This window comes from Kogia breviceps, chromosome 4 (assembly GCF_026419965.1).
Source record: "Kogia breviceps isolate mKogBre1 chromosome 4, mKogBre1 haplotype 1, whole genome shotgun sequence".
Taxonomy (NCBI): Eukaryota; Metazoa; Chordata; class Mammalia; order Artiodactyla; family Physeteridae; genus Kogia; species Kogia breviceps.
This window is the reverse complement of record NC_081313.1, coordinates 66,836,224-66,863,316: the sequence shown is the minus strand read 5'-3', so window position 1 is coordinate 66,863,316 and position 27,093 is coordinate 66,836,224. Positions and strand designations below refer to the sequence as shown.

The 27,093-nt window shown below is 37.7% G+C and overlaps 1 protein-coding gene across 2 annotated transcripts in view; it reads left to right on the top strand.

Moving 5' to 3' along the window:
• Positions 1-27,093, top strand: part of EDIL3 (EGF like repeats and discoidin domains 3) — a 439,395-nt gene that overhangs the window by 197,056 nt on the left and 215,246 nt on the right. For both annotated transcript variants that reach the window (XM_059061090.2, XM_059061089.2), the window contains one exon: positions 4,425-4,553. In XM_059061090.2, the coding sequence (XP_058917073.1) occupies positions 4,425-4,553 (129 nt within the window). The remainder of the gene's footprint in view (positions 1-4,424; positions 4,554-27,093) is intronic.

Genomic DNA, 27,093 nt, shown 5'->3' with positions numbered 1-27,093 from the left:
TATGCTATAGGTGATGGTTATTATTTTTCAGTGTGCCAAGACCTTAAACTAATACCTACTCACTTTCAGTATCAAAATAGAGGAGATTATTGGATGCAGGGGAAAACTTAAAAACAGACAAGAGTGCTTTCTGTTGTCAACTTTGTGATGATGGTGAATTTCCTTTTCTCTCATCAAGTTGTTAAATGGCTTTGACCCACACTTGGGCAGCCATTCACTATTGCGACCTTTTAATACAGCAGTCCCCAACCTTTTGGAACCAGGGCCCTGTTTCGTAGAAGACAATTTTTCCACGGACGGGGTGGGGCGGGTGGATGGTTCAGGCGGTAATGCGAGCGGCACATGAAGCTTCACTCACTCGCCCGCCCCTCATCTTCTGCTGTGCGGCCCGGTTCCTAATAGGCTGTGGACCGGTACTGGTCCATGGCCCAGGGGTTGGGGACCCCTTATTTAATAGTCTTGCCTGATGGAGCCCCCGCCCAGCTGACTCTGGTTATCACCATTCTTGTGCCAACACTTTCACCTACTCTCTAGTCTCTGCTGAAACCACTTACTTTTTTTCTTCACTAAGCTTCCTCCAGACTCTGGAATTCATCTCTACATACAGAGTCAGACACTTGGTTTAATTACGCTTGCTTTCCGTTTCTAGTATGTACATCTTAACGTTCTCTTCAGCGATTTTTGTTTCACATAAGTGTGTTCTAGTCTCTCAAATTTAAAAAAAAAAAGGACAAAATTCCAGAATACTATATATTTTGTTTGGCCTTTCTTCATCTCCCAGGGAGAACTTTTTCTTCTTTCAACTTTTCTTCACAAACTCCAATCTGGATTCTGCCCTGAGTCAATCAGCATCTTCCAAGAAGGCAACTAACAATATAAGACAGAATTAGACGTGCAAAAGTTTTATTGGGGGGGTGATAACTGTGGTGGACAAACAAGAGAAAGAGCAAGAGTAGGTAGGAGGAGCCTTCAGACTGTGACACAAGTCCATCAACTCTGAAGAGAGAAAAGGAAGGAAGGAATATTGCAAAGAAAAAGCCTTGGATGCTATGCCAGTTGAAAAAATCTCAGCCATACCAAAGGGGCACCCCAGAGTAAAGAATGTGCAGTAGAGGAGTCCCAGGGTCAGGCAGCACTGGCCCAGCTCTACACCTCCACCGTGCCGGCAGCTGGTTCTCTCCAAGGGAGGTGGAGCTCCACAATCCTATTGACTCTCACAGTACCAGTCACTCTGGTGAAGTTACTTTCTCAAAGCTTAAAAATAACTCTCAGTGTCTCTTCTCTATATTTGCAACTTTCGATGAGCTACTTCCGATACATTGGCAAAAAATTGTAGTTCTCCCGAAATGTGCCCCACCACAAACTCACAGATAGTTGAAAAAAAGTATTGCAACCAGCTATCCACTCCACTTGACCCATGTGGTTATAATCACTTACAAGTTTATGCTACTTTCACCAGCAGGATACAAAAGCTCTTCTGTGTTCGTAACTCTAGAAATTGCCATTCACTATTGTGGCGAGCATTGCCCTCTGAGGAAGGCGCCATTAAGACCCTCATAAGCCTCAGGGCCCGATTGTACTCTCCTTGGTATGCATCCTAGACTTTATGGTATGAACGTAGAAAAGGAGATGGCTTTGGCCAAATCGCTCCAGGGACCTGCTCAGTTACTGGGAGTCCCTGGTTGTTCCCTAAAGCTAGGAAAAGCAACCCTGGAGGGGAAATTGGTGCCTTTGAGGGAGAAGCCGCGAAGCCAATCAACCAGCTGATGCCGATAAGGCGTGACTAAGCCGAGAAGCCAATCAACCAGCTGATGCCGATAAGGCATGACTAAGCAAATTCCCTGCTTTAGGGGTATATATACGGCTACGCTTTGTTATTAAACTTGCCTTTCAACCATCAGTTGCTTGTGCCCTTCTGATCCCATACCTTGGTGCGTTCAGTTCCCTACCGCCTCTCGTCGATTGTTGCTGCACTTTGAGGACCTGCCGCGGCTGGCGGCAAGTGGCGCCTGAACAGGGACCTGACAAGAGGGACATCTGAATCTCGGTAGGTGAATCCCTGGAGTGAAGAGTGAAAGTGTGGCCACGTAGTAAAGTTGATAGTAACTCGGGGCAATAGTCAGAAGTAAAAAAAATATGGGACAAGAAGTATCCAAGAAGCGACCTGAAATCACTGATCAAGAGAAGGAGTTGTCCACCAGTGCTTTCCAGGCTTTCACAGCTGGAAATTAAGATGTCTGTCTGCAACATCTTGCCTGCCTACAAGATATAAACAAAGACGATTATAAAATAATTTTGAATACGGCAGTAGCTGAGTTTTTCAAAAGTAACCAGACAACAACAGATAGTTTAAGACAGACACTTAACCAATTGAAGAATCGGGTGCACTCGGCTGTTGAAGAAATGGATGGACTAGATGATCTTGAAAACAGTATGTTGTATTACAATCAAGCAGTCATCCTGTATCATGTCCGACAGTATACAGAAGCCATATCCATTGGTGAAAAACTTTATCAGTTCATAGAACCTTTTGAAGAAAAATTTGCCCAAGCAGTGTGTTTTTTGTTCGTAGACCTGTATATATTAACCTACCAAGCTGAGAAAGCTTTACATCTTCTTGCTGTTCTAGAAAAAATGATGTCACAGGGCAACAATAACAAAAATGGAAAGAATGAGACTGGTAAATATACTATTTTTGTGTTGAAATATATGTAGGAGGACAAGGGACTTTACTGGCCAGCCATAGTTTAAAGGTAGTTAAAGCTGTTACAAGTTTGAAGTTTCCCTCCTTTTTTCCTTCTGATTTTCCCCAATCTGATTTTGAATTCTCAAATCTGGTGCACCTTAAATTATAATAATGGTACCATTTTAATTTCTTCAGTTTCTGTTACTAATAATAGTTTGGTTTTTTATAAGCATTGGGATTTTGGGAAGTTTGCATTGTCTTATTCTTATCAACCGGTTATTACTTGTGTTACACCCTCATGCCTTGCTAATAGGAGATTTACAGATTGAGTTTACTTTTGGTTCCTTAGGATATAATATAACTTGTCAGAATTGTATTTTTAGTACTTGCTTTCTGCCTATGAAAGGAACTTTTTCTGTTATGATGTTAAAACAACCTTCCCATGTAATGCTGCCTGTAAATATTTCTGAACCATGGTATCATAACAAGCTTGGCTAGAATTATCTGAAGCTTTAAAAAAGACCTAAACGATTCATTGGAATAAGTGTATGGACTGATGGACACATTAGTTTGAACATACAAAAACTTAATGCGGAAATACAAGCAATTCAAGAAGCTCATCTACAAGAAGACGGGCCCCAACAATTAATTCAAGGACTCTTGGATCAACTTCAATGGTTAAACCCAATGCATTTGGTTTCAAAATGGACTCACAGGATTGATTACCGTGGGGTCATGTGTATTGTTGATGTTAATTGCATTACTTTGTTTATTACGCTTTATTGTTGGCCGTCTCACTGCTCTTCGTCAGGAGGTGTATGGGTTGAAATTGCATTATCAAGCTTTAAAAAATAAAAGGGGGAAATGTGGCGAGCATTGCTCTCTGAGGAAGGCGCCTTTAAGACCCTCATAAGCCTCAGGGCTCGATTGTACTCTCCTTGGTATGCATCCTGGACTTTATGGTATGAATGTAAAAAAGGAGATGGTCTTTGGCCAAATCGCTCCAGGGACCTGCTCAGTTACTGGGAGTCCCTGGTTGTTCCCTAAAGCTAGGAAAAGCAACCCTGGAGGGGAAATTGGTGCCTTTGAGGGAGAAGCCGAGAAGCCAATCAACCAGCTGATGCCGATAAGGCATGACTAAGCAAATTCCCTGCTTTAGGGGTGTATATACGGCTACGCTTTGTTATTAAACTTGCCTTTCAACCATCAGTTGCTTGTGCCCTTCTGATCCCATACCTTGGTGCGTTCAGTTCCCAACCGCCTCTCGTCGATTGTTGCTGCACTTTGAGAACCCACCGCGGCTGGTGGCACACTATTACTTTTTAAACATGCAGAAGAGATGTTGTAATTCAGAGACCTTAATAACAATATTTTACTCAGTGCTAATACTTTTTGAGTGTTTTATATGTGTCTGTTCTGGGTATTTTACATGTATGAATTCTTTTCATCTTTATCATCCCTGTTTGTGGTAGGTTGTATTAGTGTTGCATTCAACAAAAGATGAGACTGAGGTAAGGAGAGGTTAAATAAACAGTCCAAGACCACATGGCTAGAAAGTGATGAAACCAGGATTCAAACCCAGGCCATTGGTCTCTAGAACTCCCACAACTACTACATTTCCTGTGGCACTAATATCCAGAACAGTTTTCCCTGTAAAATTGTTAATTGCAAAGTGTTGACCCAATGTCTACTTTAAAGCATATGCAGCATGCAGCAATATTCTTTTTTTGTCTTTCAGGTCCCTGCACTCCCAATCCGTGCCATAATGGAGGAACCTGTGAAATAAGTGAAGCATACCGAGGGGATACATTCATAGGCTATGTCTGTAAATGTCCCCGAGGATTTAATGGGATTCACTGTCAGCACAGTAAGTCATTCACAGTCATTGTGCTTTTACTATCGTTGACTGCAAAATATACAAGTCATTATCATTCTTGTTTGTAGTAGAATGATAGAATCTTTGAGCAGCAAAGAGCCCTGGCCATTGGCTAAATGCTACTTCTCTCCTACTGAATACACCACATTCCCCACTGACTCCTAGACTGTGTTTCTATCCTCCCAAGCGTGTTGGCCCTTTTCATCGTTGTTCGGCCATACGTGCAAAATGCTGCTTTTATATTGAACTGATGTGTGCCTCTTTCTTTCACATTTGTCCTAAAGCTGCATTCTTTAAGCTTCCTAGACATTATTCTGTTGATTTGGTTCAGAGATGATACCCAGAAAAGAAAACTGCCCACTCTGCCCTATCTATAAGCCAGTTTCCTCCTTCTCACACGTCAGCATTTTTAGTGTGAAAATCTTTGAAAGTTCAACAGGTGTGCTATCTGCATATCCCTCTTTTATGCTTGTTCTTATTTAACCTGAAGTTAAACAAAGTATGTCCACTTGTGATGATTTCTTCTTAGAAGTATGGCTAAACATTACTGTCCTTCTAAGGATGTCTAACAGTAAAAATCTGCCTTTGTATACTCTTACACTCTCCACCCTAGAGCCCTGCAGCACAGGAAAAAAAAAGTTAGGATGGTATGACCTTGGGTGCAGTCCTTGCCACTAAACACTGGACAGCATCCCATTATGAAAATTCTATTCTCATTTCAAGGGGGGATTCCTCTGTAAGTTTGTGTGCTCTATGCAAGCAGCCCTTGATTGGGGGGCTCAAGTGGGGTTGCCAGACTGTCTTCCTCTGGATGCTGCTCTGACACTATGTCACAAAGCTTTTCAAATAAGTTAGTAATATTCTCTTCAGGTGATTAGGTAAATGTCAAGGCAGCCAAGATTCTGGGCTCCCATCTCTGTCTTTGCAGAGATGTTTTGAGATATTCATGTGTGAAGGCTGAGCAGTGATGCTACAATAAGGAAAAATTGGCTGTGGTGACTTTGGACTCAGCCTGACAAAAATCAGGAGCTTCTCAGTCCCTTTTTGGTGATCTGAGCCCTTAGAGACAATTACAAGCAGTGTAGGTATTACAGTAGGCTGTATTATGCATATTATAACAGGCTTCTACAGAAATTCCACAAATTCCTGGCCATTGCAGGTCTCCAGAAAAGTACACAATATTCTCAAAGTCTCAGAGCCAGGATGCCCTCTACATTTTTTGCTGATGATTGGAAATCTGGCTCTGTCTGACATATCCAATTTTGCCTTACTCATTCTTAACATGATGGTCTTAATCATCACTCTAGTATTCATGGCTTATATAGTCATTACTCACGCTAGGACATTCGCCATTCCCTTATTCCCATCCCTCTGATCAATATCCTACTCCTCCTTCAAGACTCAGGTTCTATAAGACCTTAAACCTATGTTTAAGGTTTATGGGAAGCTGGAGGCTGAGGGATTCAATTTAGAACTGTGATTTTGTGGTCTAAACAAACTGGTCCTTCTTCTCTGAAGTGCATCACTATGAGAAGCAGCACAGAATGAAGGAGGAGGGATTGGATTTGGAATCAGAGACCTGGATTTGAGACCTGACCTCTAAGTTATTGGATAAATGACCCTGAGCCAGTCACTTGACCTTTCTGTGCTTGAAGACATATAAAGAGGAATTGAACTAGAAATAAATGAACTCTGGCTCATACAAACTAGGAAAGCATTATGACTAAATGGGCAGCTTGCTTACTGTACAAAGGTAATCAGGTCTTCCTCTTTACAGATAAAATTGAAAAGGATTATATATTGGGAAAGCAAATTTAGAAGTGCTGGAAGCCCTGAGAGCTTGTCCAGGTGGGAGAACCAAAAGAAGCAGCTGTTTAGTCCCTTGCAAGAACTGCTAGGGATTTGGGTTTGTGTTTCACAGTGGTAATTATCTTATAGCCTAGATATACTCTAGAACCTTGCAATTCAAAGTGTAGTCCTGCATCAGCATTACCTGGAAGCTTTTTTGGGAATGCAGATTACCAGGTGTCACCTCAAACCAATTAAATCAGAATCTGTTTTAAAAAATGATCCCCAGTTGACTCCCACACATATCGAAGTTTGAGAAAAATTGCACAAGGCTTTCAGTAGCTAGAACTAGTTATCTCATAGGTTAAGGTGGCAACTTCTGCATTCAGTTACATAACAGTGCATTATAGGCAAAATATTTATTATTTTTTTGCTAATAAAAAGTATATTGAAAATCAGTGAAAATCAGAGATGGACCAATAGATATGAACATTTCATATGGGAAAAGAATTGAAAAAAATTCTTCAGACATCCAATTATAACAGGGCTTATTAATTTAGTTCTATATGACAGAATGAATTAAATATCTTTTGCAATATGCTAAATAAAGAATTTTAAGTTTCATGATATAGGAGTGACAAATACATAGTTAATAGGTTTAGTTTTACAACTATTTTGTCAGTATGTTACAAATTAGAAAAAATGTTTCCAGTGCTAGCATTAATATTACCTACATATATTTTTTTTAATTAGGTTTTGGTTTTGAGAACAGCTTTAGGTTTACAGAAAAATTGAGCAGACAGCAGAGAGTTCCCATATATTCCCCTTCCTTAGTCTTCTCTCTTATTAACTTCTTGCATTAATCGGGTATACTTGTTATAATTGATGAACTGATATTAATATATTATTAAGTAAAGTCCATAGTTTACATTAGGGTTTACTATTTGTACAGTACAGTTCTATGGGTTTTGAAAAAGCATAATATCATGTGTCCACCAAAGCCTCATACAAAACAGTTTCACTAACCTAAAAATCTGTACTCCCAACCCCTGATTTTTTTTTTTTTTTTTTTTACTGTCTGTGGTTTTGCCTTTTCCACAATGTCATACAATTGGAATCCTACAGTATGTAGCTGGAATCATATACTATGTAGACTTTTCAGAGTGACTTGTTTCACTTAGCAGTATGTATTTAAGTTTCCTCCACATCTTTTTGTGACTTGATAGCCCTTTTTTCTTTTAACCACTTAATAATATTCCACTTTATGGATGTACTTCAGTGTGTTCATTCATTCACCTATTAAAGAACATCTTAGTTGCTTCTATTTTTGGCAATTATGAATAAAGCTGCTATAAACATTCATGTGCAGGTTTTTGTGTGGACATAAGTTTTCAACCTGTTTGAGTAAATACCTAAGAGTGTAATTCTTATGGTAACAGTACATTTAGTTTTGTCAGAAACTGCCAAACTGCCTTCCACAGTGGCTGTACCATTTTGCATACTTCTCAGCAAAGAATGAGAGTTTCTTATTCTCACAAGCATTGGTTATTGTCAGTGTTTTGGATTTTAGCCATTACAAATGCTTTTTTGGTAATGAAAATAGCATAAGGTTGTAACTTTATAACTAATAATGATTAGTATTGGTTTTTATATAGAATTATCAAATTATACATGTTCTTAAAATGCCATACATTAATGTGTATCATATACATATATATATAATTATGTGTATATATGTATATGTACATATATGTATATATACACATATGTGTGTGTTAATTGTAAGATGTAAATTATAAGATGAGTTGAACACCAAAATTATCTAGAGGTTAGACTTTTGAAAGGCATTTTTAAGCAAGCACTTTTCTGGTGGGAGCTGCATTTTGGGCTGGCTAGAAGTAATCATATTTTTTATTTGTTGCCTAGTTACAAATCTAATGCCTTAGGGAAGGACTGTTTCTTCATTCTTAGAATTCTTTGCCCATCTTACTACTGAAAGCATTCTGTGCATTCTCCCTACCTGTGCACAGCTCTGCAACCTTCAATTCCTTTTATTGGGTTGGCCAAGAAGTTCAAACTGAGACAGTTGGCCAGAAAAATCACAGAATCTAAAATTTTCCTCTTTGTGTATTATGCTAAATGTTGTAAACCAGTTTGGTGTTAATTTTATACTATTGACTAATGGATTCATACACTCAACAAATATTTACTGGAGACATGAGTGATTTCACTTTTCTCAGAGTTAGCCAATGGTATTTGCTGTTTTGACAATCACTTAATTGGATTAATTACATATTTGGCAATTACATGTGTTTTCTGATAGATGATGCTTGTTAGAATCTGGTTCCACCTCAGCCCTATTGAATCACAATCTTTGGTTGGTACCCTGGATATAGTTAAAAGCATCCATATGGTCCTTAGGTGCACCAAGCTTGAGGACTACTGGCTAAAAGAATGAACTTTAATTTCCAAATTATACGAGAGTAAACTTGCTTTTAGGGAAAGAATTGTGGATTAGACTTGGATTTTTGATGCAGTCACACTGTTTTATGTGCTGGAAATAATATGTCTATAAAAAGTAGAATTAATCCTTTGTCCTGCTTCCCTAAATAGGATATTTGTTAGAATAAGATGAGACATTTTAGAACATACTTTACATATCTTAAAGGGTAACAAATTCCTAATGGATGAATATTTTAAAATATAATGGAGATTCCTATTGGTCTTTAATTTTTCCCTTCTCTTAAAAAAAATTTTAATTGTAATTTTTTTTCAAAAAAAATGAATTGTAGGGCAGGGAGGGAAGCCTAATTTGGAACTTTATGCTTTTCTATAAGAATTCCTCTCTTACATCCTTAATTCTAAGAGGTTATTATTATTTTGTTAAATTACTCTCTCTAATTTTAGCTTGATGGCCTCTTTATTTTAGCTTTCCCACTAGAGGATAAATATGTCCTAATAAAGTATTCACTTGAAAACTATGTGGAAACAACCTGGAGTTATTACTGACATCTGCAAGCTATACAACCACAATGGCTAAATAAAGACCTCTAAGGAGACTTCCAAAATAGACTTGCCTCCAACCTCAAAAGGTTTCTGACTGTAGATAGAGAATTCCTATTTTTCTGTTCGCTGAGGGCTTTGCAGGTAAATGTTAGACCCCTTAACTCTATAAGCCAAAGGTTCTCGAACCTGGTGTGCATATGAATCATCTGGGAGTACAGATAAACATTCAGATTTGTCTTGCTCATCTGTAGAGATTCTAATTCAGTAGAAGTAATTTTGGACCCAGGTCTGCCTATTAACAGTTACCCTAGGAAAACTGACACAAACAATTCTAGAACACTGGTTCTCACTTTGGTTGCACATTAGAATCACCTGGAGACTTACGAAAACTAATGCCTGGCTTCCACCCCAGAGATTCTGATTTAATTGGTCTGGGGTATGGTCTAGGCATTAGGAGTTTTAAAACCTCCCCAGATGATTCTAATGTGCAGCCAAGGCTGGGAATCAGTGTTCTAGAACTATACTGCCAAGAATTACTATGTCTTAAAGATACCAAGCAGAGAAATACAGAGAAATGAAGCTTAGGATACACGAATATAGCTCCACACTAAATGTATAATCAGGCAATCTTATTGAATTTTGTCATTCAAGCTTTACTTAATATAATGGAAATCATCTTACAGCAAGAACCCTCAACTGTTTGAAAGAATCAGGCCAGAGGAAGATACTAGCTTACTGTTCTTAAAATATGTTATCCCTTAATCTATCTGCAATAGTCAGCATTCCAAGGCATTTTCATTTTCTTGTTTTCACGCTTTTCAGGAGTCTCACAAAGAGCAGTGTCCTGGCAGAGCTATGTACTAGATATTTACACAGAAACACTATTCAAATATAGACACAGTCTGTGATTTTTTGCAATGAAATATTCAGATATTGTCAAACTCAAAATATTTGAAAATTGCAATTTTAAATGACTGTTAAACATTCTTTTCTTTTCTCCTGTTTCTTATTAAAAGAAATCTGATTGTCAGGAAACCATAAGTTCTGAACAAAAATATGTTAAAATTTGCCAGAAAGGTTAGACTCATGAAGGTGATGTATTTATACTAATAGACCTGACCTTCTAGAACTGATTCACTCATGATTTCATAAAGGATCTCTCCAGGAATAGAGATGGTACCACAAATACAGTTTGAGAAAAGAAATTTGTTGCATGTAATCCAAACTTCCCAGGCCTCTCAGTTTGTGGCAATATTTAACTTTGATTTCCTAATTCCTGTTGCTCTTAGCTACCATTTTCCAGTGCCATTTACCCCTCTGGGGCCTCATTCTCTACTGAAGTCTTCCTCACTCAGGCCAGGAGTTTATTTATTTACGCACTTGACAAGTAATTTTTTTTTCAACAGTTTAGAATTGAGGCAATTCTATTTTCCATCAACTGCTTTTTTAAACAAATTTATTTATTTTTGCTGTGTTGGGTCTTCATTTCTGTGCGAGGGCTTTCTCTAGTTGTGGCAAGCGGGGGCCACTGTTCATCGCGGTGCATGGGCCTCTCACTATCACGGCCTCTCTTGTTGCGGAGCACAGGCTCCAGATGCGCGGGCTCAGTAGTTGTGGCTCACGGGCCTAGTTGCTCCGCGGCATGTGGGATCCTCCCAGACCAGGGCTCGAACCCGTGTCCCCTGCATTAGCAGGCAGATTCTCAACCACTGTGCCACCAGGGAAGCCCTTGACAAGTAATTTTTGAGAGCTTACTTACTATTTTACCTGGCTGCCACATGCTTAGGAACGAGTATGAGCTCCCTGACTCTGCTGACAGTTCCACCTTGAAAATATTGCTAAGGGTCTGGCTGCACTTTCCTCTGCTGGTGGCCACCCAGGCACCTGAAACTGCACATGGTCTAAGGAACCATCGGGCCAACTTAAGCCGTTTTAAGGACATTGGGTCCTACTGGGGTTGGAGAGTCACAGGGCTTTTCCCAGAGCCTCACACATCCCTTTACGGACACAACTGCTCAACTTCCTGACCTAACTGCACCTTCTTTTTTTAAATTGAGATACAATTGACACGTAACATTATATTCATATCAGGTGTGCAACATACTTTTTTCTTGTGATGAGAACTTTTAATATCTACTCTCTTAGCAACTTTCAAATATGCAATACAGTATTTAACATTATAGTCACCATGCTGTACCATACATCTCCAGCACATATTTGTCTTGTAACTAGAAGTTTGCATCTTTTGACCCCCTTCACCCACTCCCTCACCCGCTGCCTTTTGCTGCCATCCGTTTTTTCTCTCTATCTGTGGTGGTGGTGGCTGTTATTGTCCTTGTATACCTGAAGATAGTGTCAGATCCCACAGGTTGAGGGCTCAGTACCACAAGACTGCCCCCAGCCCACTCCGGATGGTTCCCAGGTTACCAACGACTTCTGTCAGATTTGGCTACAAATAGGACATTCCCTCCTCAAGTTCTCTTAATTTGGTAGAGGAGCTCACAGAACTCAAGGAAACTCTTGCTTACATTTCCCAGTTTATTAAAGGATGTGATAAAGAATACGGGTGAAAGCCTAGATGAAGAGATACACAGGGCGAGGTCTGTGAGGGTCCTGAGCACAGGAGGTTCTCTCTGTGGAATTGGGGTGTGTCACCTTCCCAGTATTGATATGTTCCCCAACCTGGAAGCTCTCTGAATCCCATACTATTGAGATTTTTATGGAGGCTTCCTCATGTAAACATGATCAATCATTAAGTCCATTTTCAGCTCTTCTCCCTTCTCTAGAAAATGGGGGGCAGGGCTGAAAATTTCAAGCTTGTAATCGTGGTTTGGTCTTTCTGGTGACCATCCCTCACCCAAGAGACCACCCACAGTTGCCTCATTAAAACAAAAGACACACCTATCACCAGGAAATTACAAGGGTTTTAGGTGCTCTGTGCCAGAACCAAGGGAAAGAGACCAAAATAACCAAGTCCCTGGTGTCATAGGACTTCCATTCTAATGGAGAAAAAAATAATTTAAAAAATGGAACATACTCATTTACCATATTGCTCAGCAGTTATACTCTTGGGCATTTATCCAAGAGAGATGAAAGCTTAAATTCACACAAATGTCTGTATGTGGATGTTCATAGCAGCTTTATTGGTAATAAACAAAATCTCAGATTGGCCCAGATGTCCTTCAACAGGTGAAACGTCAAACAAACATTGGTGCATACATTCCGTGGAATACTTAGTACTCAGCAATGAAAATGAAGAAACTGTTGATAAATACAACTTAGATAAATCTCCAGGAAATGAAGCTGAGTGAAAAAAAAAGAAAAAAAGAAAAAAGAAAAGCCAATCCCAAGAGGATACCTATGGGATGATTCCGAGTAAAACGTTTTTGAAAAGACAGAATTTTAGAAAGGGAGGACAGATTTCCAAGTGTTGGGGAGGGAACCAGAGGAAGGTGAGTTCTTAAAAGGACAACGTGAGGTATCCTTGTGGTATTGGAACTATTTGGTATATTGACTAGCATGATGGATACACACAGCTACTTATGTGATAAAATTGTACAGAATTACTTACATGCACACAAATGAGTATAAGTAAAACTGGAGAAATCTGAATAAGGTTAATATAGTAATAGCAATATTTTAGTTGTGCTTTATATATTACAGCTTTGCAAAATGCTAACCATTGTGGAGAACCGGGTAAAGTGTACATATTTCTTTGTCTGATTTTTTTACAAATTCATTTGACTCTACAATTATTTTAATAAATAATTTAAAATGTAGCAATATATATTGTATATAATGCATAGTAATGTAGTAGTAACATGTAATATCAACAATAATAATATGTATTATAATGACAAGGACTAAGGAGCAGAGGTTTTTGAGTGATATTTTAGAGCATGGCCTAAGTTTTCTCCCAGGAATTGACACCTGAGTAGAGATGTGAATGATGACGGGGGTCAGCCAAGTAAACCAGAAGGAGTAGCGAGTGCTAGGGTCCCAAGAGGGGTGTGTGCTTGGGGCACAATGAATGATGAGAAGGGAGGCAGAAAGGAGGCCTGGTCAAGGGCTGGATCAGGTAGGGTGTTGTAAGCCATAGAGAGGACTTTTATCTTATTGAAATTGGAAGAGCACCTTTGGAGGGTGGAGAGCAAGGGAGTATATTAATTCATTTGTTTGGAGAATGACTGACCACTGGTGAATAGGCTCTGCTGGGGTCAAGAAGATGGTGGCTTGGACTGAGGTGGTAATGAGGACTTGAGGGGAGCTGAACAATGTTCAGATTTGGAAAATCGTTTCAAGTGGATTACACTGGGGTCGTAAATACTTTTTTTTCTAATTAATTTCAATAACATTATAATTATTATTTATTTTTACTTAATTTCTTGTCATGAACTTGGGCAGTAAAATATATTGTTATAACTTTCATTATGCCTTGTTACTGACATTTGTTTTTAGCCTTTAATAGCATCATTAGGATAGAATCTAGAATTTAAAGAAAAAAGGTATATATACACATATACATATATAATCAATGCTTTAAATGTGTACGATGTTATTTAAGATATTGAATTTTCAAAATTTGATATTTTTAAATGACTCACAGAATTGGTTATATTTAGATACATTGTGTCACTTTATCTTTCACATTAGCTGAGTCATAATATAGTACAGTATATTTTAAAGAAAACATTATAATGGAAGTGATATGTAAATCAAGACAAATACAATTACATACTAAAATACAATAATGATTTTGAAAAACAGGACAACATTTACATTTTAATCGGAAATCCGGAAATCACAATTGCATTGAGTGGGTATTTAACATCAGCCTTTAGAATATAACTTGGTCAGTTTTGCTCTGACAATTCCTAATTAATTTTGCAATCACGCTACAGCCTATAAGTTTAGAGAAATTTGAGGCAATATATTCCTTGGAAGTAAATTATTCTTAGATATTCAGGAGGTTTTAATCAATTTATAAGATACATCTTAAACTAAAACATTTCTAAATGAGTATTCTTCCTCCCAACCACATGAAAAAGACTCTTTTGGTGGTAACTAAAGGAATTCCTTTTGACTCTTGCTAAATAAAATGATTATAGTTAATTTGAATAGTAAAGGCATGATTGTTAAGGGGGTTAAGAAATTAAATGTAGAAGAGAGTCAAACTTGAATTCTTTCTATGTTATTAACAAGTCATATCAATTTGAACTAATGATTATGCTAAGCCTTGGTTTCCTTCTTTGCAAAATAGAAATAACTGGGCCCTTTGCCTTCTCTTAGGTCCAAGTTAATGATGCCCAGACAATTTAATATATGTGAAATTGTTACAGACAATTTAGAAGTCTGTACATTTATAAACTCCCATTATTATTTCTGACTCGTTTTCAAAACACTTTTTCTTTAATCATTATAGAAGAAACTGGTACTAAAATAAACACTGATTTTATCTGAGCAAATTTTGCAACAGAGAGAATAGGAAGCCTAGATGCCTCAATTTAAAAAAGTGAAATCTTGTCATTGAGAGTATACACCTTCTCAATAGCTAGAGAGAGAGGAAGGAGAAAAGGGAGAGCTAGGCATAGACACAGTGATAGAGATAGACATAGAAATAGAAGGAGAGGAAGAGTGAGAGGGAGGGTGGGAGAGAAGGGAAGCTGTAGGGGGGAGAGAGAGAGAAAGAGAATGACAGAGAGAGCAAAACACATTAGTACTTTGGTTCCATTTGTCTGCTTTTCATTAAAGCGCCTTAGAAGAGTTATCTATACTCAGTGTCTTCTATATGGGCTGTGATTACTTAAAGACTATTTAACATTCCGATCACCTCCTATCACCTTCATTTCTTCCCTGAGGCACCATTATCCACCACTGGAGTAAAATCCAAAGTCCTGTATCGACCACAAGAGACTGATGCATTCTCTTCCCAGCCATTTCTGACCTTATTTCCAACCGTGCTCCATGGTGCTGATTCAGCTGGGTTCACACCATTCTGGCTGCCCTCCAACATCCAAGCCTGCTTCCAATCTGGGGCTTTTGCATTTGTGTTCACTTACCTGACCTCTCTTTCCAAGAGAATCACAAGACTCTCTCCCTTTCTTTTCTGTACTAGACCTTTGCACAAGTGGTAATTCTCCAGAGTGCCCTTATCCAACTACCCTGAATAAAATGTCATTTTGTAAAACCTTCCTCTGCTATCTCTACTCTCCAACCTTTTTACTTTTCTTTATTTTTTAGCACTCCTCACCACCTGAAATATTATATATTTATTTATTTATTTTATATATATTTTTTTCTCTAAACAGTAAGCTTCCTGAGAGCAAGGGCTTGATTTGTTAACTTTTTGCTCTGCTCTCTATGCCTAAAATGTTCCTAGTAGGTACTCAGTAAATATTTGTTAAATGAATACGTGAATAACCAAACCATTAGTCTATTACACAATTAACCCAGTAATGTATCATCTACTAATACCCTGTCTTCCATAATGCTGGGCTCCATGGAAGAACAAAAAACTCTAAGAATTTTCCTTCAATAGCTTGTGAAATTAGTGTGGAGAAAAATAACATGTCATCTAGCAAGACTCCTGTGGCCAAATAAGTTTGAGAACTGTCCACTTTTTCCTCCTTTTGGAGAAGGCCAATAGATTGTCAATACATTGATTGTCAATTTGTTTGATAACTAATTGTTAGATAATTTTAAAAACTTGGTTGATACTGTTTAACTCAATAATCTGGAAGAGGTGGGAGTGGGAATGACAGTGAAAGCTCAGATGGAGGGTTGAAACTTTAGGCAAAGGAGAGAGGACAGATGAAAACAAAGTGAGGTAGAGACACTGAAGGTGAGGGGGTTATTGCCAAATGAATGGTAAATATGGAGGAAGCAAGGGTGGGGTGAGGTAGAAAGTTATTTCAGGGATCCTTTGCATCTGCACTTATTCATGTTTTAATATAAATACACACACAGAGGAATGTCCACCCATGCCTACTTGTTTACGAGCATTAATTCAGCATTTACAGTTCTCCCAGAAACAGTGATTATGTTAATGTTGCCCTGCCTGTGGTGACCCCTTTGTCTGAGAGGTGAAGGAGTAATGAGTGATGCTTTCCATCAAGATTAACTAGAGAGCCATTTGCCAATTTTGCTATGAGAGTCTTTGCCATTATTTGTGGTATACAGTCAGCACACTATTTTTCTTGGAGTCACTTTTCGTCCTCTACCTTTGTACCAGCTCAGTCCAATGCTGCCCTTTCCCTGTTGTATATGCTTTAATGCTGCATCTCTTCAGACTGAACTCAAGAGCTTTGTGAGCTATGTTTTTGCAGCCTAGGCAGTGAATCCTTCAAGAGTAACGTTGTAAGGCAGGCTCCAGCAGCACTCAGAGAGGGACGTGGCACAAGAGTTACACTTGTGGGAGAAATGGGTCCTGAGAACCCTAGTCACACATAAAAGGTACGCACAGGGAGAGCTGGTTCTGATCAGATGGTTTTGAATCCGTGCCCTTCCCAGCGCTGTGGCAGGTATGTAGTTGCTTTCTGTATAGAGCTCTATGCATCATGTTGTAGAAGAAAGGTTTATGAGAATAATTAAATGCAAACATCTGGCATTTGCCTGGCCATGCACGTATTAGATCGTGAAGTCCCTGAGGGCAAGAGTCTAGCTGTGTGTTTCCTTTGCCAGCTTTTGCGTAGCAAGAGGCACAGTTAGGGGTACTGGCTCCATAAGATGAACCTCTTCTCTTCCTAAAATCTAGCCCTGACCTAATTTCCCTATTTTATTTCTGTGTTCCCCTTTATTCACCAAATGTGTCACCCAAGTGAGCACTTGCCATTCTTCCTTCACATTCCTTAGATGCCCATCGAGCTGCTTCTGCTGATGCGCTTTCTGTGCCGGGAGCCCTTCCCCTCATCACTTGTCTATAAAGCCAGCCGTGGATCCTCAAGGAGCACTTCCATGATTCCCAGTCCATCCTCAAGCAAGAAAGCCCCCCTACTCTCCACCTTGCATGGCACTTTTTTTTCTTCTTTCTACCCTGCTTTGTATTGATTTGTGTATTTCTCATCTCCATGGGTAGTTTAAAGACACTTTCCACCTGAGTCATCCTCGATTCCTGATCACAACCTAGAATTGTGCTTTGCATGTAGTAGGTACTCAAAATATAGTTGATGAATTAATGAATAAATGAGTGACTAGGAAGAGCTCAGTAAAACCTCCCTTATTGTTTGAATACTAAAATAGAAACCTAGAGAAAACCATGGTGAATTACAACAGAGATAATTGCAATTGTTTTGTCTCTAGATATTATACCTGTTGGGGTTACTTGCCCTTACCTGGCAGAGTTATGTGTACGTTTTATATATCAATTTACCCTTTATATCAAGCAACATGCCTGTCCCATAGTAGGTGTACAATAATAAATATTTGTTGAGTGAATAAATATGAGGACACATTATCAATGCACTACTTGTATATTTTATATAAATTCAGGGAAGCACGTGTTTTTTCTTTTCTGAGGTACAAAGATGCTCCATGTCATCAGATACTGAAAACTATAAAAGCTGTTTTGCTTGGCTGGCTTAGACAAACTTAGTGTTCAAATCCAGTAAGTTATCCTAAGTTCCCATTGCTCTCACTCTACTTATTGGTTTTGGACATCTATTTTTATTTTCAACTATTTTAATTTGTAGAGATTTTATTGCAAGCTGTTTCAACTGCTTTGTAGAAAAGCAGGGTATATATTAAAAATAAATAATTATTCCAAATGCTTCCACGTTGGCTTGGCATATATAATGAGAACAGTACAGCACAGCACAGCATGTATAGCAATAAAGATAAATCCCTCATGGCCAGCTCCAGAGGTCCAAGTCAGCCTTTTTAGAGGCAGAGCAATTGCTCCAAATTTCTAAGGAGCTGTGTATAAATGATTTACCATATTTGAATAGAGCAAGCAATAGAGTCCACTTAGGCATTAATAAGGTATTTTTTGGTGACAATATGGCTAGCATTTTCTCGAATCATTTTCTGTGTCTTTATTTAGGATGAAGTTCATTGTATATCTGCAAGTCTACACCTGTGAATTTTTTTTTCTTTAGCTAAAACTTGCTACGTGCATTGTTCTCTCAGTAAAAGATAACATAATGTCCACGTTAATGCATTACTATCAACATTACCCTAAGTGATATAGATGGATTGACTCAGGATGGCTGATTGTTATCTCTAGATACACTGGTTAATCTTTTAAGTATGCTTAGATAAGTTCCTGTACTGTCAATTACTTTTTTAACTTATAAAGTCATATAAGGTATTTAGTATATTTTTGTGTTTATGGTCTTATACATCAAAAACTAAACAGATGTGAAATTGTCTTATTTCCTTGGGGTAGTTTAACTCTCAGTGGACTCTGGAGTTTTTTTAAATTGATATTTTTAACTCATAGGCAATATGACTTATTTCAATTTCTCTTTAAGTGTGGTCTTGTAAGAATGTAAATGATGTTTTATCTGAGAGCATAATTTTTTTCTTTCCTATTCAGAGTGATTGGATTGAAGAAAAATGTTTATTGCCAGCTATCTTTCTGCTGTAGTTTATGGCCTGCCATTCTCAAATGGTTCAGAGAGTATATTTAAAATGAACCTTTTGGTCGTTTTCTGTTTTTCAGGGACTTTGGACATGATTTGGTTTTGTCATTTGAAAGCAGAATCACTCTTTGAGGTTCTAATTTCTTTTCCCGTTTTATTTTTAAAAGTTTCTCAAGTACAAAACTCATGAGCCTTGGGAGATTTTAAAAGCAGACAACCTTTTTTCCTCCAAATATTTCCTTTTAAAAAACATGATATATATTAAGTACATTATCACTAATAAAGGAAAAAGAAACCATGGGAGATCAGAAAGCAATACAATACTTGGTTTTTTGTAGTTGCTGTTGCTTGTTTGTTTGTTTGTTTGTTTGTTTTGCAATGACTTCGTACATTCACTTACATACTGGTGATTTAATGCCTGCCTGGAGAGGTCCAAAGACAAGAGACTGGGACTGAAGCTGCCCCTACCTGATACGGAGCAAGGGCAAGGTATTGTTTGAGGAATAGACGGCACTTGTAGACTATGGCAGGGAAAGGATGTGTGTGGATTTCTTGTGGGTCAGATATGACCCCCAACCAAGCAACTGTGCTGTCTTAAAAGGAATGGAGCCTAAGTAGAAAGCCCAGGGATGCTCTCTGACCCTCCAACAGGTCCTCCCGGTCCTCAGGGAACCAAGGGCAGAGCATAGTGACCCATCCGAGAAGGCAAGCTAGAGGCAAAGAACTAGTGATGAGATATTTTCAAAGAACCTACAAAATTGCCCCACAAGAGAATGAGCTCACAGCTACATATCTGCCACATCCAGGATCACCAATGCCATATTTCAACTTGAATATCGTGGAAGACTTTCATCTCATCTACTTTGAAACTGGAGAGGCCAAAATACAGCTAGAGAGTAGAGGATGGGTTGGAAGGAGAGAGAGTGTGTCCCTCACTTCCTTCCCAGTTCTCTCCTTGGACACTACCAGGAGGGTCCCCTACTCTGTGTCTCACACTGGCGAACTTGCTCTGGCCTTCCTCTGGCATCAACCCTCTCCGTGGGGCAAAGAGTCAATGGGCATAAGGAGCATGCCCACCTGGAGAAGATTCCCCTCTTCTAGACCATGCTCAAGGGGCTCAGGACCTCAGAATACTCTGTCAGATGGCATCCAACATACTTCCAGGGCCTATGCATGCCTCTTCTCCATATCTGCCCTGCCATGAATTGACTGCGTCACTAGTGTTCATACCCCACTTCAGCTCAGTGCCAGGCCATTGGGTAGCTGTTTGCTGGGTGGGAGGTAGAGCTTGGGTATCCATGGAGAAGGGTGGGTTGAAAGTCCTTTCTCCTGGCATCCTCACTTTGTTTTCTGGAACTCTGAAGTATCTGGGATTCTCAATTGAAACCTAGTCTTTCACAGTGTTAGAAATGTAGGAGAATATATATATATATATATATATATATATATATATATATATATATATATATATATTCTTTATATATGCACATCCCTTCCCTGCCATATTCTACAAGTGCCGTCCATTCCTCAAACATTACCTAGCCTTTTGCTCCATATCAGGTAGAGGCAGCTTCAGTCACAATCTCTTATCTTTGGGCCTCTCCAGACAGGCATATATGTATATACACAATTAATATATATATTACAATTTATTAACCTTATTTATGATTTTTAAATATTTAGACATGTAGGAGACACAGCAAATGTTAAGGGAGGGCCTGCTCCTTCCCCACTGCAGTTTTCCCAGCCTAAGGTTAAACTAAGCTGGGGAAGAAATTTCCAAATTGGGTATGAGTATGGTTTTTTAGATGCTACAAGAGTGGACTTATTTTAGTATGTAAAATATAAGTGACTGTTTATTAACTGAAAGTAAGCTAAGGATAGTTTTTTACCCAAAAGTAACCAGAAAAACTACAGAAGCTGCTTCAAGATTTGATTCAATGATAGATAGAAATAAATATCTGGTATTAGATAAAGGATGTTTTTATTTTGTTTTAAATCTTACATACTAGGAAACTTTTTGGTTAATAAAGAACCCAGTGTTCATTATTTTTGTTTGTTTGTTTGGGTGGGTCATTCCCTTATAGTCACCCTGTGATCATAGCACCTGTCCAAAATACATAGGCTTGAGTACAAGATTAGTCATACCAAACCCAGTTTTTAAAAAGGCAATTGTCCTGAAGTTAGCTGAAGAACCATTTTTTTCTTAAATTTGGAATACTTCATTAGATTAGAAAGAATTGAAATAAGAAAAGTCTAATTCTATTAACTATTAGTTATTCTCTACAAGTCATAAGTAGTTGAGCATGGTTTTATGATTAAAAAGAAATAGGACATATGTTACAGCCCCAGATCCCTCTTCCTAGACACTTTACCTATAGTGTAGTTGTTTCCACACTGAGGTGCATATACCCCAGAAGAGTGCAAGAGACAATCCTGATAGGTGCAAAGACAGTAAGATAACTTTTATGTTTTCTTATTTTTAACAATTATGTATATTAATCATACTACTGTTTGCCACGTGGATTGACAGAGGCACCTCACTGGGTTTATCTGTCAGAGGGACACCAGTGCAGAGGTTCTGTGGGAAGGTAGGAGTTCTACAGAGCAGCACACTATCAGCACAATGTGGCTGCTTATGTTATCCATTTTCAATTAAATTAACCCTCACCAAGTCCACAACTGGCCTAAAAAGAAATCTACAGAGAAATGTCAGATTGGAGAAATTACCAATGATGCAAGAAGAGAAGAAAATGGTAGCTAAGGTTTCTTCTATTGTGACCTAAGCACAAAAAATTATGAGATAATTTGTGTCAAACTAGTCAAAGCTAACAGGAGATTGGCCCCCAAATTGAGATTGTCAACATGATATATATTTTATATCTACCATTATGATTGATGAACTCACCCAGAGTAGATACCATGTTTTGAGATATTAATGGTAATATGAAGCCATCACATTTAGGAAGATGCTTTAAAAATTGTATTGCAACCTTTCTCATTCTTTTAAAATCGATATTTCCTACATACATTCTATACTTTAAAAAAAATATTCATTTAGTAATACTTGATATATGATCAAGAATTTTGAGGTCATGATTAGAAAAGACTAAAGAGTATTTACATTTTTTGAAAGAAAAAAATACAATGTACGCTTCAACTTATAAGACAAACGAATGTCTTATTATATTTATGTTAACCCATTTCCTCTGCTTCTAGCTAACCTCAAAGACACCATTTTTTACCTACCAATTTGTAGTCCATTTAGGATTATCGAAACAATATAAAACCTCAGTCAGAGGGATTTATGCAGCCCTCGGAGAAATACAGTACTTGTAAACAGTGTCTGCACCCTCGTTTTCATATAATGATTTAAGATGCGCTAACTCATAAATGCACTCTTTATTTATAATGGATAGCTAGTTGTCTTTTACCTTATTTTGTGAATGAAATTTTCTACCCATTAATTTGTTTTGCAAAGTGGCAAAAAGTGAATCTCTAGAGATGCCTGTGGCTAAAATATTTCCACTTGGCTGTACATGTATAGGCAACGGGGATATCATTAAAATATAATAAAAGTGTACATTGTGTCTTTTTATTCTGTTTGTTCCTTTGTTATAGGTAATACAGGGGTTAATTTTATGGGTTTTTATAATAAATTAGTTTGGGGGGATATAAAATGACTAGAGATATTTGAGGTAGTAGAGTATGATTATTAGATCAATATACTGAGAATGACACTGAAACACAAAAGCATGGAATGACACAATTGCATCTCGACCTGAATGTTTCAAAAATTAAGGTAAACACCTTGTTACAGAAAATGGAGAATTTATCATAAATACTTTGTTTTCAAAGTAGTAGTTTTTTTGCACATCTTAAGCATCTTAAGATAAAAGGTTTTAGGACATAAAACCAAACATTTCTATATGTCTTTTATTGTTGCGGACAGAGCACAGGCTCCGGACGCGCAGACTCAGCAGCCATGGCTCATGGGCCTAGCCGCTCCGCAGCATGTGGGATCTTCCCGGACCGGGGCACAAACCCATGTCCCCTGCGTCGGCAGGCGGACTCTCAACCACTGCGCCACCAGGGAAGCCCTGTCTTCTATTTTTAACTATCCAATTTCACCATGTAATTAAGGGATAAGTAGCAAATAGATGCAAAGCTTATCTTATAATAAGGTAGGACTACGCACAACATAACTATGGAATATAAAAGTATCTGTGTATGCTGGAAGCACTTTAAAATTATGTTTCAGTAATCAGTGTATGTCTGTGTTGATGTTCTGAATGCTCTTTCATCTCCCAGGTATTCTGTTTTGTAGGATAATTCAAGGTATGTCTCTGAGAAAATGCTGACATATTTGGATATGTATGAATGCAGTTGAACTTTCTTGTGTTTTGCTAGTGGGAATTGGATAAATTATTTTTCCAGTATTCACTTTAATTTTCTTCAATGCTGATACTCTTCTTTAAAATATCAGAGCAGTGTTCACTTTGAGAGTTAAGAAGTAAATTGGTAAAACCCTTAAGGTTACCTCTTTCTGTGAATTGCTAGATAAAAGTAGAGAAATGAAAATGCCAAAAGTTACTTGACTCTGTATGATATAATTGGTAGATTTATAAACCAGTCAGATTTCAATGTGTTTTTACTTTTACTTATTAGGACATCTGGTTTTACAAAGGTATTCTTTTCTTTCTGTCCTCATATGTAATGAAGCTTGTTGTGCCTACCAGTTTTGTCTGTGTACTATTTTAATACTTTAGTTATATGCAGCATGCTGCTTCATTATAGTGACACTTCTTTGTTCAGTAATATATTCTAGTTATTGTGGTCTAGAAAGTTTCAGAAACATCCCCCACTTTTATTTGTCACCAAAATATGCAAGATTGTAAGGCTGAAGTATTGTTTTATTTTAATTATGTCTTATGAATATTTACATATTTAGTAACTTATGCACTTACTTTTCTATATGCCACTACTTTTAATTCATAACACATCTTTAAAAGGAGTAATTAACTGGGAAAAACAAATTTGCCAAAAAGACTTCAAAAGAATTAAAAATACTCATCATCTTCTAGATCATTCTCTCCACAGGCCTCCTTACAGAGATCACACAGATTGGCAGATCTGCCACTGTCAGCGACACTGAGTTATAGGATGTGGGCAGAATGGAAGGGGTCCAAGAAATTGATTTTAGGAAAACATAGAAGCAGGCTTTGTAATTTTAAAACTAGTTGAATGTGCAGAATGTGAATATTCAAGAAAATAGAGTTTAAGTAAATAATTCTAGAAACTGTGTAACTCTGTGTGTGTGTTTAATTGAAAAGGCTTGAGTGTCTTATCCCCCCCACGATCACCAACCCCTTTCTTCATCTTGATTCTTCATGGTAGTTTGAATGTTATTTACCGGGCACCTTATTTCACATGTGGATTGTATGTAAAGCTGTTTTAGAGTCAATGATGTAATTCCCCCACTTCGTTTTAAAGGAAGAAGCAAAGGGTTATACTAAGATTCTTGTCAAATACTCTTCAACTTTTTATCAGAATCAAATGGTAAAAAAGATATTTTCAGAGGTTTATTAAGAATCCTCTATTCTTTCTTCATGTAAGGAAACTTATAGAAAAATTGTGGATCATGGTTAATTTCTGGCACAAAAAATTTGGTAAGGGTGGCACTGGAGAAGGAGGACGTCCAACTGTGTTGACTTCTCTTTCTGTCTCTGACATGTGCTGATGGCACTCTGGTGTCTCAAATGAATATAATGAAGATTTTATCTAGTGGATGCTCGATTTGAAAAAAGACTAACTTCTCCTGAAGCTTTCCTAAACAAACTCTGGTACTGAACTTATTGCTGTCTCAGGGAATAAGCTCTCCTGTAACTTTACTGAACAGTCAGAAGAAACGATTTTGTGTGGGGGGCTGCCACCCTCCCCGGAGGGCCATCTTTATGTCCAAGGAACTGCAGTAAGAGGCTGGTTTCCAAGTGCTTAAAAAGCTATTTTATTAACCTTGTAATAGTGTAAAGTATTACACTGTTAAAATAAATAGTGAATATTTTAGTGAAGTTGTTTGGGAAAAGGATGCCCCAATGGATTATCTTCCTCTTGTTTACATGTTTCCACCTAATTTTTAGTTATTTAGTTACTTATTTAAATTTAGCCTTTCATGATGGCAAACTGAATGTACATATTTACCACCCCTTTATTCTCAGATCTCAGATTTTTTTTTAAGGGTTAGGATTTTAATGGTACAAAAATAGTGAGGTGGGACTATTAGCACCCCAGTGATTTTAGACATTTCTAGATGGAATGTGGGAACGAATAATGTTAATAGAGAAGGGAGCCAAGAACCTACATCATTGATCGGGAAAAGTCTGAAATAGTGTCAAAGGTTATTTTTCTTTTAGGGGAAGAGTGCAGGCTAGGAGTCACCTGGAGTCAGCTGGTACAGAGAGATGAGTGGACAGAAGGCAGGTTTCTTCATTAATAACTTTGCAACAGCGACCCCAGTGACCATTTGATTTCCCACCACTTGCTGCCTCATATACAAAGCATAATTTCTGAGTCTAACACTAGGAGGTTGCTGTTTAAAAACTTTAATCAGATGTAGGAGGGAAGACTTGATAAAAATAAACTTATAAAGAGATTGAAGAAACCACACCAGTTAAGTATATTAATCAGTCTAGCTTTTCATTCAGAAAAGTTAGTCAATCACTGAAGTCAACTACGCAAAATAGAAGATCCAAAATGAGCACATAGAATAACTGATACAAGATGAAGCAAGCATGATTCATGGATCAGCGAGACCTTTTTAAAACGTCTTAATTAGGAACATAAAGAAAATATGATATTCATAAAACTAAAAAATGTCACATTGAAAAAACATTATGGATATGAAAAATATGATTGGAAAAAAATTAATGCAGTAGTAGAATAAAGTTGGAGTAGTCTTGCAAAACTTAGATGAAAATATAAGGAAATGAAAAACATGAGATATATGTTTAGCAAACATGGAGAATCTATTTAAGAAATTGAACATAGGACTAATTTTGTAGATCCAGGGAAAATAGAGAAATTGGAGGTAATAAGTCTTCACATTGAAATAACAAGTACCAACACAGTGAATACAAAGCAAGATGTATCCAGATAAATTCTAATGAAATCTGGATATGGAGAAAATCCCCAAATCCCTAAGAGGGGTAACGTGTTAACTCTAAAGACACAAAAATTACACTGACTTCAAACTTCTCAGACAGTGAGAGTTTATATTAGAATGTAATGAAGAAATGAATGTACCTTTACATTTCTGGGGATACATGAATTTGAACTTAGACTTCTATTACCAGCCAGATTTTATTCAGGTGCGGGGACAATAAGACAAAGGTACAAAATACTATTTTCCTTACTCCTTTCATGAAAATTACCTGAAGATGTTCTCTGGCAAATGAAAAGTGGATATGAAAAAGAAACAGCCTCCAAGGAAGTATAAAAGGAAAGAAAGGGGAGCAAGGAAAAGAAGTCTCAGGAGGTAGATCGCAGCATGCCTGGAAAGCAGTCAGCCCAACTCAGAACGAGAAATCAGAGGGCTCCACAAGAACGTCTTCAAGAAGCATGGGAATAAATTTCAATCAACATATGGAAAGATTATGATCATATGGTGAATACCTTTATACTTATTGCAACAAGAAGAACAATTAAACATTCCAGAAAAAATGAGAGAAAGAGAAAAAAAAACCTCTGTAAATATGAAGCATTTAAATGAGACATGATTTTAAACAATTCATAAAATATATCAAAAGGAAGTAGATTTGTGCTTCATAGTGTGGAACATTTTTGGTGAGATACAGTAACATTTTTTTACTTGGTTTTATAGTGAATGTTTATATCATCATGTTATTGCAAATGCTCTTCATTTTCCAGTTCTTATAATTAATTTACACAAGACATTGGATAATTAATATACAACAGATGGCATTATTGCCCCAATTTGTCATCCCTCCATATATCCTCACCCTTTGTCATGTGTGACTTTGGATCTTCCTGTGAAGGAGGAATATATTTCTCTCATCCCTTGACTTTGAGTTTAGAGATGTGACTTGGTTTGGCTAACTGAATGAGCCTAGGCCTTAAGAGGTCTTGGATGTTTCACTTTC